Source organism: Cimex lectularius, unplaced genomic scaffold (genome assembly GCF_000648675.2).
Source record: "Cimex lectularius strain Harlan isolate CLEC.00 unplaced genomic scaffold, Clec_2.1 scaffold68, whole genome shotgun sequence".
Lineage (NCBI taxonomy): Eukaryota > Metazoa > Arthropoda > Insecta > Hemiptera > Cimicidae > Cimex > Cimex lectularius.
Genome location: NW_019392732.1, coordinates 822,249 through 841,128, shown reverse-complemented (window position 1 = coordinate 841,128; position 18,880 = coordinate 822,249). Strand labels below are relative to the sequence as shown.

The 18,880-nt window shown below is 35.0% G+C and overlaps 1 protein-coding gene across 24 annotated transcripts in view; it reads left to right on the top strand.

Moving 5' to 3' along the window:
• LOC106661379 (RNA-binding protein Musashi homolog Rbp6) overlaps nucleotides 1-18,880 on the top strand; it is an 892,072-nt gene that overhangs the window by 839,118 nt on the left and 34,074 nt on the right. For 23 of the 24 annotated variants that reach the window (XR_001339703.2, XR_002910298.1, XR_002910295.1 and 20 more), the window contains 3 exons: nucleotides 9,527-9,611; nucleotides 13,399-13,431; nucleotides 15,228-15,311. Coding sequence is in view for 6 of the 24 variants with exons in the window: in XM_024226885.1 (XP_024082653.1) it covers nucleotides 9,527-9,611; nucleotides 13,399-13,431; nucleotides 15,228-15,311 (202 nt within the window). In the remaining 18 variants the exon portion in view is untranslated. The remainder of the gene's footprint in view (nucleotides 1-9,526; nucleotides 9,612-13,398; nucleotides 13,432-15,227; nucleotides 15,312-18,880) is intronic. The other variant, XR_002910290.1, reaches the window with a different exon arrangement.

The window sequence follows — 18,880 nt, the reverse complement described above, 5'->3', positions numbered from 1 at the left end:
AGGTCATTGACTGTCGCAGCTGCAATTCGATTCCTTAAGTTTTTACCCTACGTTAAGTTAAATCTCCATTGAGCTGTTGCTTCGCATTCGAGATGATATGAGTGGCTGTTTCCTCCTCTTCATTACATAATCTGCAAATGGGATCATCGTTGTATATACCCATGTTGTTTAGATGTTTTCTCAGATGCCAGTGACAGGTTAGTAGTCTTATCACTAGCCCTCTCCAGTTGCAGCAGTGTTTTTGCCAGTCTCGGTGAGGAGACACATTTAATCATAAGTTTACTATGTGTAGCACCGCTAGAGTTTATCCATTTTTCCTTTTATTTTGCTTGGATCCGTTCTGCGATGGAGGATTCGATATTTGTTCTTGTTATCCCAAGAATAGGTTCGTCGCCTATGTATGGTCTTGCAGATCCTCCTCTGGCCAGACTGTCTGCTTTCTCGTTACCCAAAATTCCCCTGTGCCCTGGCACCCAAGATATCATCAGGTTGTTGTTTCCCCAGGTTTTGGAGATTTTGGGTGCATTTATTGACTAATTTTGATGTGATTCTTTTACCTGTTAATGCTTTAATGGCTGCTTCGCTATCAGATCTTATGAGGTTTTTTTTTGTCAGGGTAACCTTTTTTAAGATTTCCAGGGCACAAGCATTGATAGCATGTATTTCTGCTGGAAAGACCTTCCCTAATGTGTTTGATTGCTCACGTTTTGGGCTTGTACAGCAAATGCCCAATCTGATTCCTTCGTTTGTTTTGGAGCTATCTATATACCATATCTTTGTATCTGATGCTCTCCTGTGTTCTTCCTCTCCTTTATAGTCCGTTGAGACTTTCTTGGAAGTTGTGAAGAATGTTTCCGGGATCTTTTAGTCAGTCCCCATTTCTAATAATGGTTATCTGATTTTGTTGATTATGGTTGTATGCCCGAATTGTTTAGTTCCTTTCCAATTTAATTGTTTCTGGAGCCTAAGTGAGTTTTCCTAGCCTCTCCTTGTATAAATATTTCCAATGGAGGTAGGTTTAGCAGAGTTTCTAATGCATTTGTAGGGATTGTTCTCATTGCCCCTGTGATACATACGTTTGCTAGTCTTTGTTACCTAATGTTTGGGTCGCGACGTTTTGTTGAGCTTTGTTCCACCAGATTAATGATCCATGGGTTATTCTGGGTCTTATTACTGCCGGGTATAGCCAATAGGCCATTTTCAGTTTTAATCCTCAAGATTTGCCTATGGTCCTTCTTGTGGTCATTAGCGATATTTTACTTTTTGTTATAGTACTTCATAAGGGCAAATTTTAAATATGGCCATATTGTAGTTAAGTTATTAATAGATCGATACAAATTTCTTTGAATAATACGCTAATTTTATAATCCTTGGAAAATTTGGGACTGAATCTCCAGACCATACCGAGATCCAAACTATTCGAGTGTTAAAACGTGGCGATATATCTAACACTTTAAATAGAAATGTGATCAACTTTGACTAGCAATTCCTAAAAATAATAATAATAAAAGCTAAATGTTCCATTCTGTAAAATCAATTTTAAGAGAATCGTTATCCTATGGTTAGAACGTATAGAAGGAGTCTCTGAGCTAAATTTGAAAAAAGTACAAACCTTGTATGACAAAGTTTTTAGTCAAGCAGTGTATATGAAATCGAAAAATCCATACAAATTTGAATATATAGTGTGTACTATAAAGCAATATCATTTCAGGAGGAGGAATAATTTGAAATTTGTAAATCAGTCAGGTCAGTGGTAATCCTTCACTTAAAACCATATCTTTCGCAACACGTCCTTAAGGACAAGACTATTTTTAAAGTCAATTACTCCATTTAATTACTGTTGTTAGGAATTGCTAAGTGACCAAGTACAGTTTGGTCTGGACATTTTCGTCTCTCTGTCCTTATTATTTTGGTCTGCCAAATGATCAAAAGCGACCGAAATACAAATTCATTATCACATACTTCAAGAAAAAATTACTTTATTCGTACGTCAATACAGGGAACTTCCCGAATATTGTGATAATTTTTTAATTTAGTTGCTGATTTTAATGTTTGTGGCTATGTTAGCTAATGTTTCAAAACGTCTATTGAAAACAGTTCTTTGTTTTAAAAGGTCATCAAGATGATAAAAACACTCGTTAATTACGGTAAGGCAAGTTACGTGGATGAAATATCATCACCCTTCATCAAAATTAGCTCAAGGTGTCAAACAGAGGGCGTTAAGTTCGTTTTAAGAAAGAGATAACACATACTACAAGGGGTGTCGTAATGGGTAGACGAAAGCCGGAGAGAGAGAATCTGTCCAGAAATAGAAATTTATCCTAGGAGCATAAACGGCCAGATCTGTAATGGTGCCACAATGGATTGTGGTGGCACTTTGTGCTGGGCGACTCCTTGTCACTTCGAAACTTCTTCAACTGTCAAATACTTCTCTCGTTGTTAACGGCCAGCCTCGATATTCAGCCTCTATCGAATTTTTCTTATAAATCATTTCCAATTAAAAATAGTGGATCAACTAGTCTATATTGTCTTTTCACGATGGTTTTTAAGGTTCGTGTCACTCGTTCACACTCACTCGTTGTTCTGTGAGGTCCTTTACAGATTTGTTATATTTAATCGAAATAGAAGTTATATTTGCAAAAACTAAGTTGGGTTTTTTAAATAAATCGTCAAAAGGTTTATCTTAATTTCTTACTCTGGATTGACACGAAGAGATCAATCTTTATGTAGCTCAAGGGTGAAAGAAATGTCATGATGGCTGATCCATGTTAGATTCTTTATGGTAGTGTTGGTACTAATATAATATTGATTTACACTTTGGATCCCTGCATTATTTCAGGAAAACGAGTACTTAAAATAAAGCAATTCTGTTTTTTTTTTTTAATTTTTTATTAAGCAAACTTGAATTCCTTCGTATTTTTGCCCAAAATAAATTTTTCTCTTGACCAATTAAGTCCCTAGAAGTAAATTATTTTTTTTTTTTTTAATCGAGGAGACTTAGTTATTCCTGGCAAACAGGCGGTCGGGAAATGGTTGGAAAGGTGGCGCATGAAACCTAAATAAACAAAACCTGTTTGCCAGTGGGCCGAGGGCATAAAGGAAGATAAAAGCTGCGACGACGGCAAATCTTGTCATCCCCGGACTGAAAATTAAAGGAAAACACCGGGAGAAAATCTTTGCCTATTTGTCAACGGCGCGAGTAGCTCGCGAACCTGACATGCAGTCTGTTTCTCTAATACCAACGAAAGTAAATTAGTCTAATTTATACACTGGGTTAGATTGCCCCTTGAAATAAACTGCGCAAAACGAATAGGAATATTTGTAATTTATTCCTATTCTATTAGTTTTAATTAAAATAGCCGATACATCGTTATTTCGATAAAACAAAATAGAAAATACAAACCAAAAACAAAGAAATGTTAATCCTCCTATCCTTTAATACCAGACTTACTTAAAAAACATGAATATTACTCATTTTGTATACAAACACCTTTTCTCGTCTTTTCTCCATTTTAATCTCTTTGTGTTCTCTGTAACCATAGATAGACAATATCTTGAACCAGAAATTGGCAATATTTATTACTGTGAGGATGAGTCATCGAGTTCACTGGCATATGGATATCCAGTGGCATTTGGAGTTTCTCAGAGCGTGGTCTCTCGGGCTTTTTAGCCCGATTCTGAGAGACTGGAGGCCAATAGGAGGCCTGGTAGTGGATCTCAGCACATTAGAACGCCAAGGGAGGACAGAAATATTGTCATAATGCCTTTCCAATAATGCCAGCCAGAACGTAAATGAAGTACAAGATGGTTTGGCAAGACCTTTATCAACACAAATGAAGTAATCGTATGTCACTTTGAGACGACCGGCAGCAACAGGCCGCCACCAGCAGCGAGGAGAATATGGTGCAGTGAGCGCCTAGAAGAGAACACCAATTGGTGTACTGTTATGTTTACTGATGAACCGCCTTCTGTTTGTATAGTGATAGAGGAACTGAAGAGTCGACGAGAACAGAGAAGGCGTCGGTGCATGGTCTGGGCTGGGATTTACACTGGAGGACGAGCTGGAATCCATATTGTTGAAGGCTACCTCCGTTATGTCCATGAAATTAACGAGGAATCCATTCCTCAAAATAGGGATCTCATTGGCCGGGTTTTTCGATATCTGGATTACAATGACAGACCTCATACAGACAAGGTTAAGTTAATCTATGTTTAGAAAACCTGGGACTTTCTCATCTGCCCCTTACCCCTTTGTCCCCAGACCTCAATTCCATTGGGCAACTGTGGGATACGTTGCAGAGAAGGCACCATCCGCAGCCAATTAACTTCCAACTGAGTGCAGCATTGCAATATCTATGGACTGAAATTCATTATGAAATTAGTGACAACTTTATTTATTAACAGTGTGCCTATCAGGTGCACAGAAGTGTTGGCTAACAGAAAACACACTGAATTATTCAGAAATCGTGAGATGCGGTCTGGTGTGATGTAAGAAAAAGAATTTCTTTCTGTGAAATCGTGAATTTAGGATGTGAAAAAAAATATGTATGTATTTTATATTCAAAGTATTTCTACTCACTCAAAGTGTTTGTTTTCTGCGTAAGTGTGCCATTCTTGCGTGTCGTGTTGAGACTTTTTTCCACATCTTACATGTATTTGTTAAATTTAAACAATGTTTAAATCCCAGGCCCTGAAGATGATCTCAATAAAGATCGAAACGTTGGCACGATAAAGAAAATGTTTTTCTGAAACCTACATCACACCAGTGTTGGGCAAAAATTAGTCATGTCTAATGATTAATGATTGATCACTCAGACCGTTAGTTATGATTGGTAGTAAGTGACTAAATTAGTCATTAGTCGCCATATGTGAGTGATGGCTAAATTAGTCATGACTAGTAATTAAATACGAGTCATGACTAAATTTCGATAAATCATGTTCAAATGGGTGCCCAAAAACTGAAAATACACAACTTCATCACTTTTAAAAAAATTTCTAACAGAAATTTATTTCATCAAAACGAAAATCCTTCAACACCTTATTTAACAAAAATCTATCTTCCAATTATAAGTAAAACTCCATCGTTATAAAAAGCCAAATAATAATAATAATAATACAATTAAATTAAATAATCCTAGAACAAGCTACGCTTTGAAAAGTAAATATGTTTACATAACCGATCAATGGAAAAAATATTTGTTTGAATTAAAATTTATTCCAGTTAAAAGGAGAGATTTCTACATTATTTGGAAAATACACCATCTAGGGGGTCTTGATTGTAATAAAATAGACATGTAGAATAATTATGTAACTTTGGTTTTCCTTTATGATAACAATTTTTGAAGGTTGGCCTTGAGCACGACTCTCATCTCAAAATTTTTATCCGGAGTCGGTTGGATTTTGGTAAGTTGGTCATTGTAGCCAGAGTTGGGCAAAATCAAACTAATTCAATCATGATTAAGAATTTTGATTGAAGTTTAATCATGATTGAATTAGTCATGAGTAAATTAATCATTATATGATTTAATCATAATTAATTCAATCATGAGGTATGACTAAATCATATAATTCAATCATGATTAAACTTCAATCAAAATTCTTAATCATGATTGAATTAGTTTGATTTTGCCCAACTCTGCATCACACCAGACCGCATCTCACGATTTCTAAATAATCATCGACTAACGGTCACTAAACACCACACATTATGCTGTATTAGTTGTTTTAAAAATACTATATTGTGCAATATAGTATAATTTAACCCTTTAATTTTGTTATTTTTCAAAATCACTTAATTAAATTTTCCTTAAGTAAAAAACATAATAATTTCTAATAAATTTTACTGTAATTGATAATAAAAATAAATAAAAAAGGAAAAGTAAATATTACAAAATTGGCAATATCCATATTCATTTTTGACCAGTTTATTAAAACTCTATGGTGCCTGAAATGTTGAATATAAAATGATTATTGTTTTGAATGATTGCAAGCAAGACTTTTTACAAGCAAATTTCGCTGAATGTTGTTTGACGATTTCCGAATCAAAATATGTACATTTAGGGAAAGCCTAAGCCATTATTCATGGCAATACTTCGAGACAAATTGAAAAGGGGAATCGGGTGCGAGAAACAAACAACTCCAACTTGGAAGGGTGTAAATCCATATTATAGATCTATCGTCGCACACCCCCGTGATATTATTTTCCTTGTTCGCCGAAAGGTGGATTGAATAGGCGGTGCCACTAACCGAGTAGTTGGTGGATATGGCGATAACGTCATCCCGTTTTATATTCATGAGAAGCCGCGGGGGCGAATTTCCTTTCGTCGTGGGACGGGTCGCCGCGGAAAAGCGTCGGGGGGTGTAAACAAGGAAGCGGACCCGCCTCGGGGGAAGACCTGTCATACATCAATGTCATCAAGGATTGATGGAGAGCCGAGTGCAAATATAACGATGCTCCTCCATCCATCCGCCTCCGCCTCCTGTCTTTGCAGATTCATCTTCGTTTTTACTGTGAGACCCTCCATATTTACCCGACTAATGCTCATCACCTGGTTTATTTAGGAAGGAATGACGAATACCACTTCGACGTTCGGTTATAAATTGCGGAAAAAGCACGACCTTCGATACTTTACAATCACTGTAAAATATAAAACAATTAAGGGAAATCGATCGAATTCGTTGCGGACAATTAACCTCGAAACGTCACGACTCTCTTTCATCTGTCCTATCGACCCGGAGCGACGGATATGATCCGATTACACTTGAAATCTCACCGCATCGGTCCGAATAGCACGAAATGCCACATGCAGAAAGGACTGTTGCAGATTAGCGGGCGTGAGTTCATTTCCAGCCATTAATTCTATAATCCGCCCGTTAATAAGCAAATTTCGAAAACAGGCGTAAAAAGAAATGTTTTTGTATTTTATATAAAACATATAAAGGAAAAATAGGTTTTCTCTGAAAATGATTGATCACCGTTAAACGTCAAGGTTGTAGAAGCTATCCCCAGGCTATAATTCAAACTGTTGAAAAAAAAACCTAAATAACAAAATCCCAATTATAAATTTAAATAGTATATTTAACAAAAAGAACTTAAAGAAACTTCTCATCCCCCCAAAAAATATACATTAAGAAGATATGAATCCGCGATAAAAGAGGCAATTCAAAAATTAAGGTAAAAGAATAAAAAAGTTCGGCGTGAAATGGCGAGTGGTTGGAAGAGGAGATATAATCCACTCAGAATCCGTTAATCCTTAAATATAAATAAATTATTCCAGGGCTTTCTCTCGCTAACCGAAATCGACGTTTTTAATAAAACAATTCCCCCACCGGTTTTGATCGTTAAGCGGAATTTCATTTTAACCTATTTCTCACTCCTTTGCCACTTCGGCCCCTGTGTATAATTAATTGTAAATCTCAAAAAGCTCGCAAAAGGGGTCCGGCTAAAATAGAAGAACGAGGATCGATAGAAACTTTAATATTCCCTGCGGCAGTGGGAAAAAGAGAGCGGTAGGAAAGAAAAAAAAAGAAGAAAAGTCTTCTTGATACTTTTCCTCTCGTCTCTACTGCGATCTTTTTAATATAATCCGCGTGGGATTAAAGCGGCCGACGGACATCCATAATACATCATCTGGGAGACGAGGCGTTAAAACAGGGGGTAATTAGCAATAGGAGCAAATGTCTTGCTAAGCGAATCCTCCCCCTCGAACCAACCCTTCCGGTGATTGATAGCTCCCTTGGCAAATATCTTACTTATATCCGTTTCTCTTAAACCCCAGGTGGATTGCGAAGGTTAAAATGGCCAAGGACCCACGCCTCCCATTCATTTTACTTAGTGCCATCAATTTCCGAATCGACTCTCATTTCGAAGTCAAATTAACACCCTCCGCCTTTTTCCTTCCTTCTTCGGAATATTCTTTACTCTGAGATAACAACATTAGCAATCTACTTTTCTTAATGTACTATCTTATCTGGTATAGGCATGGAACTAGTTAACAATGATGAAAAGTTCTTCTTTAGTTTTTAATGTCTTTTGTGATGGTCTGGGTAGAAGTTGGTCGTTCTCAATCGATGAAAAACCAAAAGGAGACCATAAGCATACCATGATCGAAGGCGATTGTATTAGTTTTTGTAAAAGTGTACGAGGTCAGCAAGTTAATACACTTGTGTTTTGATTTATCTGATGAGTAGAAACCAAGCCATCAATGATACACAGTAGATTTGCCAAATTGATTCGTTTTGGGGTGTTTTCAATTAGTGAAATACCATAACAGAGGGCAGCCAAATTGCATCTGGGGTGTTTTCAATTAGTGAAATACCATAACAGAGGGCAGCAAAATTGCATCGTTTTGGGGTGTTTTCAATTAGTGAAATACCATAACAGAGGGCAGCCAAATTGCATCGTTTTGGGGTATTTTCAATTAGTGAAATACCATAACAGAGGGCAGCCAAATTGCATCGTTTTGGGGTGTTTTCAATTAGTGAAATACCATAACAGAGGGCAGCCAAATTGCATCGTTTTGGGGTGTTTTCAATTAGTGAAAGACCATAACAGAGGACAGCTAAATTGCATCGATTTGGGGTGTTTTCAATTAGTAATAGACCACTATAGCGAAAATGTGCGAATATCTTCGGGGTGATATTTGTAGTTAGCAACTCATAAAAAGAGACTAAACCAGCAAGATAAGCGAAACAGAATATTCGAACACGATCAATCTACTTTCTCCTTAATTCCGACATTCTTTGTCAAAGTCTACTTGTACTTGTAGTTTGGGCTTAGTAGACCCCAAAGACAACTAAACGTCTCTAAAATTTTGGGACGTAGGGATTTTCCCCCTTTACCACTTAAACTGCCGTATATTAGAACGGTTACCACAAGGTACCATAGCCTTTTCTTAGCAATTAACGGTAGTTGGATAGGATGTGTTCTGTTGTCTCTGTCTCTTTTGGACCGTTTATTATTTATTTCGTGTGTAGATGTTTCTATGGCTAAGAGATCGGGTTTTAGATGTTTGTGGTGTGGCCGAGAGCCATTTGGTGCTCAAGTTAGGCCATTTTATGCATATACCCCTACTAAATTCCCATTTCCGAGCTATCTGTATAGTTAGAAGAGCTCCATATTTATATTTTTAATAAACATCTGATCAGTAAAAGTCCAAACCAGAGAAAATTTCATTATGTCCGTATTGTATTGGCTGAATTATACGAACCCGTTACAGAAAAGAAGAACTTGTTTTGATCTAAAATTATAGATTATGTTTTTAAGCTTTTACTGGGGGCGTCGGTGGCCGCAGCGGTTTAGGCGTTGACACGGCGCTCAACACTGTAAGGTAAAGGTCCCAGGTTCGAATCCAGCGGCCCTGAATTCGAACCCGACATACTTATAAATGGGCTTTTGTTCAAAAACACCGGCACCCTAAGGGTTGATATGACCTCTGCAAAAAAAAAAAAAAAGTTATGCTCTGCTTTATTTATGAGCGTTAATTTTATTTATGCGAATCACTAAAAATTTGTTTGTTTGTTTCAGGTGGAGTGCAAGAAAGCACAGCCAAAGGAAGTGATGCTACCGGCGAACTTGGCCAAGACCAGGGCGTCAGGTCGGGGAGCATACGGTGAGTTAGTAGTGTCAGGTCGGAGTCCGGTCCGCTACACGCCGTACCCGGTACCCGTGTACCCGGCAGCTCCGGCCATCTACCCGGTCCCGAAACGTCTTCTCCTCCGTCCTCAACCGCCCCCGCTAGCCTATACCATGACAGAACTGTTACCGCTCCCGACGGCCATCGACCTGGCCACTGTCTTCCCATCCATACCACAGGCGATCGCTCTCTGAAACCCCTCCGTCACGTACACGAGTTGCCTTCAGCAGCCAATTCCACCACGCTCTTTTCGCCTAGTCAAGCCACCTTGAAATTGAATTTCAAATTCAAACCGAAATTTGTCAATTGTAGGCCTCTTTTTTCTTACTAGTCGTTCCGAAGTCCATTGTCAAGACTGATTCGTTAGCTCTTGTAGTCGGTTTCAGGTGGAGTCCATTGTAGTTCCTAATAACATCCCATTCCCCCCTCTTTTAATTATTATAATTATTTAAAAAATCCAATCACTACCAACCTAAATTCTTAGCAGAATATTTTCCAACTTTATACTTTTCTGGCTTTGGAGAGCTTACACACCTTCCATTCTTTCTAAGGAAATAATCATTTGCACTGATGGAAAGTCGCAAGCACACTATTGCTGAATTCACCTCAGATACTTCTTGTAAATATTTTTCTTCCTATTTAAGGTCCTAACATAATTTATTCATCCTACAAGAACATAAGTATGCGAGATAAGATATAAAGCGTTCAAATCTTCGTTTAATATCTTCAAAATGGAAAATCTTTAATTAAAAACCTAAGTTGGTTTAATATACCTAAAAAGATGATTATATTTTTCAATATTTTTGTTGATACAAGAGATCTGTTTGATTTAAAAAAAAAACAGTAATGCGATATAGATTTGGACTTATTTATTACCAAAATTGGACAAATATTATTTCCTACGTGGTAAATACCTTGGAAAAATGTTTCTTTCGCTTAGAAGATTGATCTCTATGGCAATCAAGTTCCAAGATCATTTTTTTCACTTCACACTTTCTGCATATTGTGTCTTAAAAGTACGCAGTCTAATTATGATATTGTGTTAACTTTTAAATATTTTTAATTTATGCTCTAATATGTGGTAGTTGTAAAAAATATTGAATTTTTGCCTAGAAAAATGTAAAGTTTGAATCAACCAATGACGAATCTTTAATTAAGAATGGAATTTGGCTGATAAAACGTAAAATACTTATTCTTTGTTGAGTATTGAACAGGTTTTCGTTGTTTTTTTTTTTTTCATTGTTAATTAATTTTTTTATTAACTTTTATGTGATGATTGATTTGTGTGTGTTTTTTTAAGTCCCTGCTTGTCAAGTAAACTAGTCAAATTTTCTGTCTTTTCGCTTTGTCCTTGTTCAGTGAACGGCTATCGTTGTCCGGTGTTCCATATTGTTTAAATTCCAATCGGCCCGCTGCTGCAGAAACGCTCCTCCTCATTACCAAACAATGACCGTACTTGTGCAGCCTGATTGTGCCCGACCCGTCGAATTCAAACCTGTGCCACTGTTCTAATTGCCGAGGCTGTTCCATTAGGCCGTTTGTTGCACTGTGAATCCGTGCAAATTGCGTTATTTTCTCATTTTGCCGATTCTCCAAGGCCAGAAGCATTTGATGTCAGTATTATTCGCAGAGTACTTAAGAGAGAGACAAACAAAAATACTATGACTAAGAGAAAGAAAATATAATTAATTAATAAAAAGGTGTTGTGTGACTAATTTATAACTGGCAGTTTCTTACAATTGTTCAATTGCTTAAAAGGGAATTGTATTTATTGAAATGTTAAGTCAGGGCTGTTCCACAGTAGTCAAATAGTGATATTCATTTTCAGTTATATAACAAAAAACAAGATAATTTAAACATAAAATTAGGATTATTTTTTGTTGTTTTTTTGTTATTTTTTAAAATTTCTAGTTTGTAAAAAAAAGAAACGAACGAAACTCATGAAATTTCATAAGATGAGTTTGAACATGGGTGGGAAAGGTTCGGGTCACAGATTTGGTTTCAGGCGCTGAGAAACCATGACCGGACTCAAGTAAGTTCGCACATTTTTTTTAATTGGTTGTTTAATTTATTTTTTATTTTATTTTTATTTTTACTCCCTTGTTGACGTTGGAAAATGTGGAAAACAACGAGGCTCCAGACACCACGACTAGAAACTTTTCTTTGAGAAGTACAACTATATTGATTTACTCTTTCTTTTTCCTTCCATTACCTTTTATAAAGTTTCCCTCTGGAACTTTTCCGACTCTTTTCTTGTCATTAATCGATCTGGTGCCTCGTTGCTCTTTATTCCCGTTTATATAGAACGCTAGAAATGAGAAACTAATATAGAATAGAAAAGTTGATCGTTTTAATTCATTTATACAGTCGTAAAGAAATCATATTTTGATCTTTTGACTACTTTGGAAGTAGTGGTCTGTCCGTGAAAGCCTGGTACTCTTCTGTCACTTTATCCTTTTTTTTATATATTATATTTCGATTTTTATAGTTTGTTTTACATGAATGTTTTATAGATGACAGAATATTGTGATATATATTTATACTTTTTAATATAAAATATTTTTATTATACACATTTTACATATCATAGTTAGCAGAGTTAGGCCTTTGTAGTCTCTAAAAGAGAGTGAAAAATATATTGTTTATTTTTAACTAAATTTAGAACGAGACAAGACAATATTTATAGATTTAGTCAATTTTTCTACATTCGAGCCAAAACCGTGCCAACATTTTGTCAAGTCACAAAAAAAATTTAGTTTATAGTTGTTTTACTATTAGGTTTTAGTTATAGAATATGATTTCATTAGTAAAAAGGATAAGGGAAGAGTATTGTCTTTTTATAGAAGTAATAAAATAAGTAATTATATATGTAAATTGTTTAAAAATTAGAATAGGTAAAGTAGTTATGGTGTTTGTGAAAGCTTAAACTATAAAGAAACAATATTCTAATTTAAACTTAGTCATTTATCCAAAGTATTTAGAGGATTACACAAAAAACTATTATAAATATAATGTGCACTGTAAATATTTTAAGTGATGATCGAGAAAGATCTTTATTAAAAAAAATATATATGCATTTAGTTGATAACTACATTAGAACAATATACTCAGTATAAAAATATAGTACAAATAGTTTATTAAAAAAATTGTTTAAAAGAATATCAACTAAGTGTATGAACTTGGTGGTGTAAAAGTGGAAAGTAGAGGTAGAGGAAATATCACAATTGAAACAAGAAAAATTATTAATAAAATTTAACCTCTGACATGTTTTGTTTTTCAAGAGGCTGTGTATTGTGTGGTTGTGTGCGGGTGGACCACTGGTCTTTCCCAAGAGTAGTTTAGAATACCTAGAGACAAAAAAAAATATATTTAGATCCATATTAGTTTGTAGTGCCAACTCTACCCTCGCTTAGTTTTACCTTTTGTTTATTTTTACCTTAACTCCCGCACACCCACACCTTGCCGTCCGTCACAATCTTATGTAAGTCCCTTTTTTATTTTTTTTTCTCTCACGATTACTTTTGTTTTCGTTTTGTTTAGTTTGCCTACACTTGTTTTTTACTTTTTTTTGTTGTTGTTCACATCTAAACTCACTAAGCTTTTGAGACACCCAATTATGAAATTTCATGGAGTCCTTCCTTTATCTTTTTTGTTTTTGAGTTTTGATTTTATTTTTTTAATTTTTTTTTTCACTTCTTCAATTTTTTTGACTCACTTCTCCTTATCCAATCCATGTTCTAATTGCGCCTTCTTGTTCTGTTTAGATTTCATGTGGTCTTTGGGGGCCTTACCGGATGGTAAGTCACTAACCTAATTTTTTCCTTTCTAATTACTACTTTGAGCCGCATGGAGGCGATTAGCCACTCCTTCATTTTTTATTTTAACCCACTTCCCCTACACCTAATCCTTTTATTCCGAGTTTTTTGCTAAATCACAAAAAATGTGTTTTTATTTTAAATATTTTTTCTTTAGGTCAAGATAGCGGATGCCTGGATCGTTTATCGTCGTTCTGAACTTTAACCAATAATTTGCCGGAACTTATCTCATAATCGTTCAGAAAATGTTAAACAATGTTTTATGGAACTACATGGCAATTTACACATTCAGTCCCATCGATAAATCGTAAATAAAGTAAATTGTATAGCCGTTTTTTTCCAAGAAGAACCGTCGAACCCAAAACATGCCAGGATCACGATCCTGTTCTGAACCATGCAAAAAAGGTTTCATAGAATTACACGGCAATTTATACATTAAATCCAATCTATAAAACCTTATTTTACATTTGTTGTTTTTCCAAGAAGATTTAACACACCAGAAATTTGCCAGGATCGTGATTTCTTCCTCTGAAATTCTATGACAATGTTTCTAGCTATTATTCATCAGAATCCAATGTATTTTCATATATTAAACTCCAATATTAAATTAAAAACTCCAATACAATATTAAACCCTATGATAAAAAATTTACCCAGAATTTTCCTCTGAATCTTTTGAAAATATTTACATCAATACAAATTTCTCAAGATGTTTTTTTGTTGGCGTTTCTACTGATTCTTTCAAAAATGTTATGTTGGAAATATACAATCAATTGTTAAGATATATCTCCAAGGCGAAAAAAACCGTCGTTAAATTTATGGAATAATGGCAATATGTGCATTAAATTCCAAGTTTGGGGGCGTCGGTGGCCGCAACGGTTTAGGCGTTGACACGGCGCCCATCCCTGTAAGGTAAAGGTCCCGGGTTCGAATCCAGCGGCCCTGCATTCGAACCCGACATACTGACAAATGGGCTTTTTTTTTCAAAAACACCGGCACCCCGAGGGTTGATATAATCTCTGCTGTTGCGAACCCTCGTTAAAAAAAAAAAAAAAAAAAACTGATAAAGAAATTATGAAGTGTGTAGAGATTAGTGACCGTTAATCGATAGTTTTCAGATATCGTGAGATGCGGTCGGGAGTGATGTAGGTTTCAGAAAAACATTTTCTTCATCGTGCCAACGTTTCGATCTTTTATTGAGATCATCTTCAGGGCCTGGGATTTACAAACAATGTTTACATTTAACAAATACATTTAGGATGTGGATAAGTGAATTTATACAATGCAAAATATAGAAATACTTTGTTTGAATATAAAATATATTTTGCATTGTATAAATTCACTTATCCACATCCTAAATGTATTTGTTAAATGTAAACATTGTTTGTAAATCCCAGGCCCTGAAGATGATCTCAATAAAAGATCGAAACGTTGGCACGATGAAGAAAATGTTTTTCTGAAACCTACATCACTCCCGACCGCATCTCACGATATCTGAATAACTAACGAAATTATGAAGATTGAAAATACAATCATAAAAAATTTTCAGTGGTAAATTTGAAGTGATTTTCATGGCAGGCTTATATAAAGATCATTGGTGATACAGACATGAATCATGATTAATTTTTATAATAACCTTTGATCCTTTTGAATAGATTTTTATTTATTTATTTTTTTGTTAATCCAAAATTATAATTTTTTTTTGTTCCAAGGAGTGGCTGGTGGCCTTTTATGCAGACGGCATTTTCCAGCCGTTACTAATCTTTCCGAGTGTTTCAGGTTTCCCGGCTGCTGCGTACGCTGCATATGCGGCTGGTAGAGGGTACAGCGGCTACCCTAGCTTTGGGCTCCCCTACCCTACAGGTAATAGTCAGCATTCTCTGGCTCTCATGTATCCCCTGCCATTAGCACACCTCGACCCACTCTGCCTCCACGCCCTTCCCCTCTGAGCAGACAGTTCCAACAGCCTCTTTGACAATAACCATTAACAGCCATTAATTTCTATAGCCTTCCCCCCAGCCACGCTTCTAAAAAAATCGCGCCCGAGCGCACGTCCAAAATGCTTGAAACGTCCTCTATTTTTAAGTTGCTCAGCAATTTCTTAAAAAAAAAAAAAAAAAACGTTTTTAACATATCACACATATTTTAATATATGAATCTTTAATGGAAAATATAATAACAAAATTATTAACGTAATTCTAAAACTAAATGGAAAAAAATCGTGCTGATTCTGACTCATTGCTGACCCATAGCAACTAGCCCTCAGTTTCTCCCTATTATTAAAGGTAAATTTAGAATAAGGATTTTAGCATTTCGTAGCCGATAATTAAAATAAATAAATATAGGTTTAAAACATTAATCGTAAGTAGATTTCAAAATAAAATTAGAATGAAAGTAAATTGAGGAAAATAAAATTTTTGAATCTAGACAATTGAATAATTGTAAATTGTTAATCCGAAATTTTATCGAATCAGTTAGCGTATTGTAGTTGGGTAACATTGAGAGTAGAGATAGGAGGTTCAGGTTGAGCAATTTAGTTTGTTTTAGCCACCTAAATCAACAACATTAATTCGTGCCTATACAACTGTCAAACTGAATTTGAAAATAAATGAATATATTTTAAACTTGAATCAACAAATTTGCATTAAAATGAACGATTGCTTTTCTCTAAAAGTGACTTAAAAAAAAAAGACAAAGACAAATCAAATGTAAGCATTAACGTATTTTCTAATTTTGTATTTATCAGCGCTTTGATCCTAAAAGGCGGCGATGGAGAGGAACCATTTTATGGCTTTTTCAATTTTTTCTGTGATAATTATTTATAAACTCCTCCAGCTCAAAATTTAAAAATAATCTATATAAACTTAAGTATGTTCCTTTTTTATCAGAATTAATTTCTTTTTTCTTACTTTTCTTTATTTTAGAAGAGAACTATGTGCGGCGAAATCGGCACACAGAGTGATAATGTGTACCATTTGCAATTAATATATTTTAATTATTTATTATTTATTTATTCTTTCTTAGGAATTTATGGTCTTCGTTTTGTGTATTTCCATTACCTTCCATGAATTGTGACCTGTGATATAGTTTCGTTTCGCTCTTTTGCACGAATCAAAAGCGAAGGCGCTTGTTAATGTGTAAGGAGGAAATTTTTTGAAAATTTTGAAAATTCAACTGTTGTCGTACGGCGTCTCTCGGACATTTGGATCCACTGCTCGAAACCAAACGAAACCTACGAAGCCAATTAATTCATAGAGTACTAAAAAATAATTAAAATTCTTTAATTAATAAAAGTTAATTTTTTTGTTTATATTTATAAATTTCTTAAAATTTCTAAGATTAGAAAAGAAGAAAAATTTAGAGTTTAAATTTATTCAAAAATCAGTTTTGCTTCCCTCTGGCTCTTTGTTATAAAACGTTTTGTATGATTTTCTCTTTATTTTCCTTTAAAATCTCTTTACAAAGTTTTTCATAAAAAAAACAATTCTGTTTGAGAATCATATTGGTTTTTAAAAATTACTGTCAATTTCTCACGCTTCTATGAATGTTTTTTTTTTTATCAACGACACAATCCCAAACGATGTCATTTTACACCAGAATAATTTGTTTTTTGATCGGATTTTTTATATTTATTTTTAATAGGAAACCATAGAAACGTCCAAATTTTTTTGAGAAATGTCTATAAAATTGTTTCCGTTTTGAGCAGTGTGTTTTCATGTTCCGACCGCCGGTATAACTCGGAGTCTGTTGGAATGGTCTCGAGGAATCCTTACAATAGCGAGAAAGTTTAGTTTAAAAAAAAATTCCAGAATCCTTTAACCAACCAAATAAAAGCCCAGTAGTTACAAAAACCGAGCCTAAACTAGGGAAGCTAGATCTGTCTGTAAAAACAAAACCGATGGCAAGGCTTTTTCAAACCACAATAAATTCCAAATAAAATATGACATATTTAAAAAAAGACAGTGTACTCCGAGTGCGTGTTGTGTGTGAGAGGTTAAATATATAATAATTGTACATTGATGACTATGATAACTATTATAATAATCAAGAGATCCTTTAAAACCAGTTCCTTTGCTGGTGGATCGGCCCGGTTTGTCAATGGCCTTTTCACCCAAGACAAAAAGCTTTTTTTCTTCCATGTTTTAAGAAATGTATTAATGAATGGTAAACCTTCGTGTGTTGGTCGTTTTTAATTGTTAAAGTCGAGCAGATGCCTCAAGACATATCTTATATGTATACCCAGTGCAATACAAATGCTCTCTACTACCATCATGTATATTATAAATATATATATATTCAAATAATACACGTTGTTTCATGACAATCTCTTGGTTTATTTCGTCTTATTTACAGAATATCACTTCTCTCTCACACAACCAAATATTGACTCGTCCATTTTACTTGTATCCGCGTTGTTTAAAAAAAAAAAACGTCTTTTCCGAGTTGGAACATATTTAAAAAACAGCACTACCGAGGTAAGCCGAAAGTCCTTAGTAATTAATGGCCTCAAAAAAAAAAAGAGAGAGGATTAAACGCCCAAATTAAAACTTGTCCAATTATTGAAGTTGCGCCGGGTCAGAACTCCTTCTAAACTCGAGCAACATCCCCTGAGTGAGCTTTGGAAAGGAAGAGTCTGGAATTGCCTTAGTAGTGCTGAGCGGTCCTCTTTTCCCCCCCTTTCTTTCTGTTTTCTTGGATGCTAATCAAAATGGTTACTTGTACTTTGTTTGGGCAACAAACTTCATCCGGCGTACCAATGGTAATTCAATGCATTAACACTTGTCCTATATTCTAGGCTGGACTGTATACAGTTCGGTTCGCCCTCGAGAGAACGTTACTCCACGTTGCCTCGCCGGTAAGGCATAAACAAAATAGTATACCATAATTCTCTCCAAATAGAAATAGCTCATGTTGTTCCCAATAGTTAGAATTATACAAATTTAAAAAGAAAAATCCGATTATTTAAAGATCTTGAGATGTTTCAATTAACAATAAAAGACGCGATTTTTATTTTTTTTATAAATAAACTCAATTATACTTACAATTGTATATATAATTAAGTAGCATAGACTCTTAAAACGAAGTTAAAACCCATTCTGTTGCATGAATTAGATGTTGTTAGTGTAGGATGTAAATACTTATCTAGTTTATGCGCGGTTTAAATGGACGAGTCATTTGGTTGTTTTCCATTATTTTTCGATTATTTCTTCATTTTTTCATTATTTATTTCATTTCCCTTTTACACTTCATAATTGGTATAAAGTTTCACCTGGTGTAGATGATTCCGTCACCCCCTTGTAGACATCTTCTCATGTTAATGTTTGAGAGCACATTTTTTTATCATAGATACCATTTTTTTTTAACATAGCCCATAGCCATTGCTGAAAGTAGCTAGCAATTTGATATTTGGGAATAACGAATATCGTAGATTA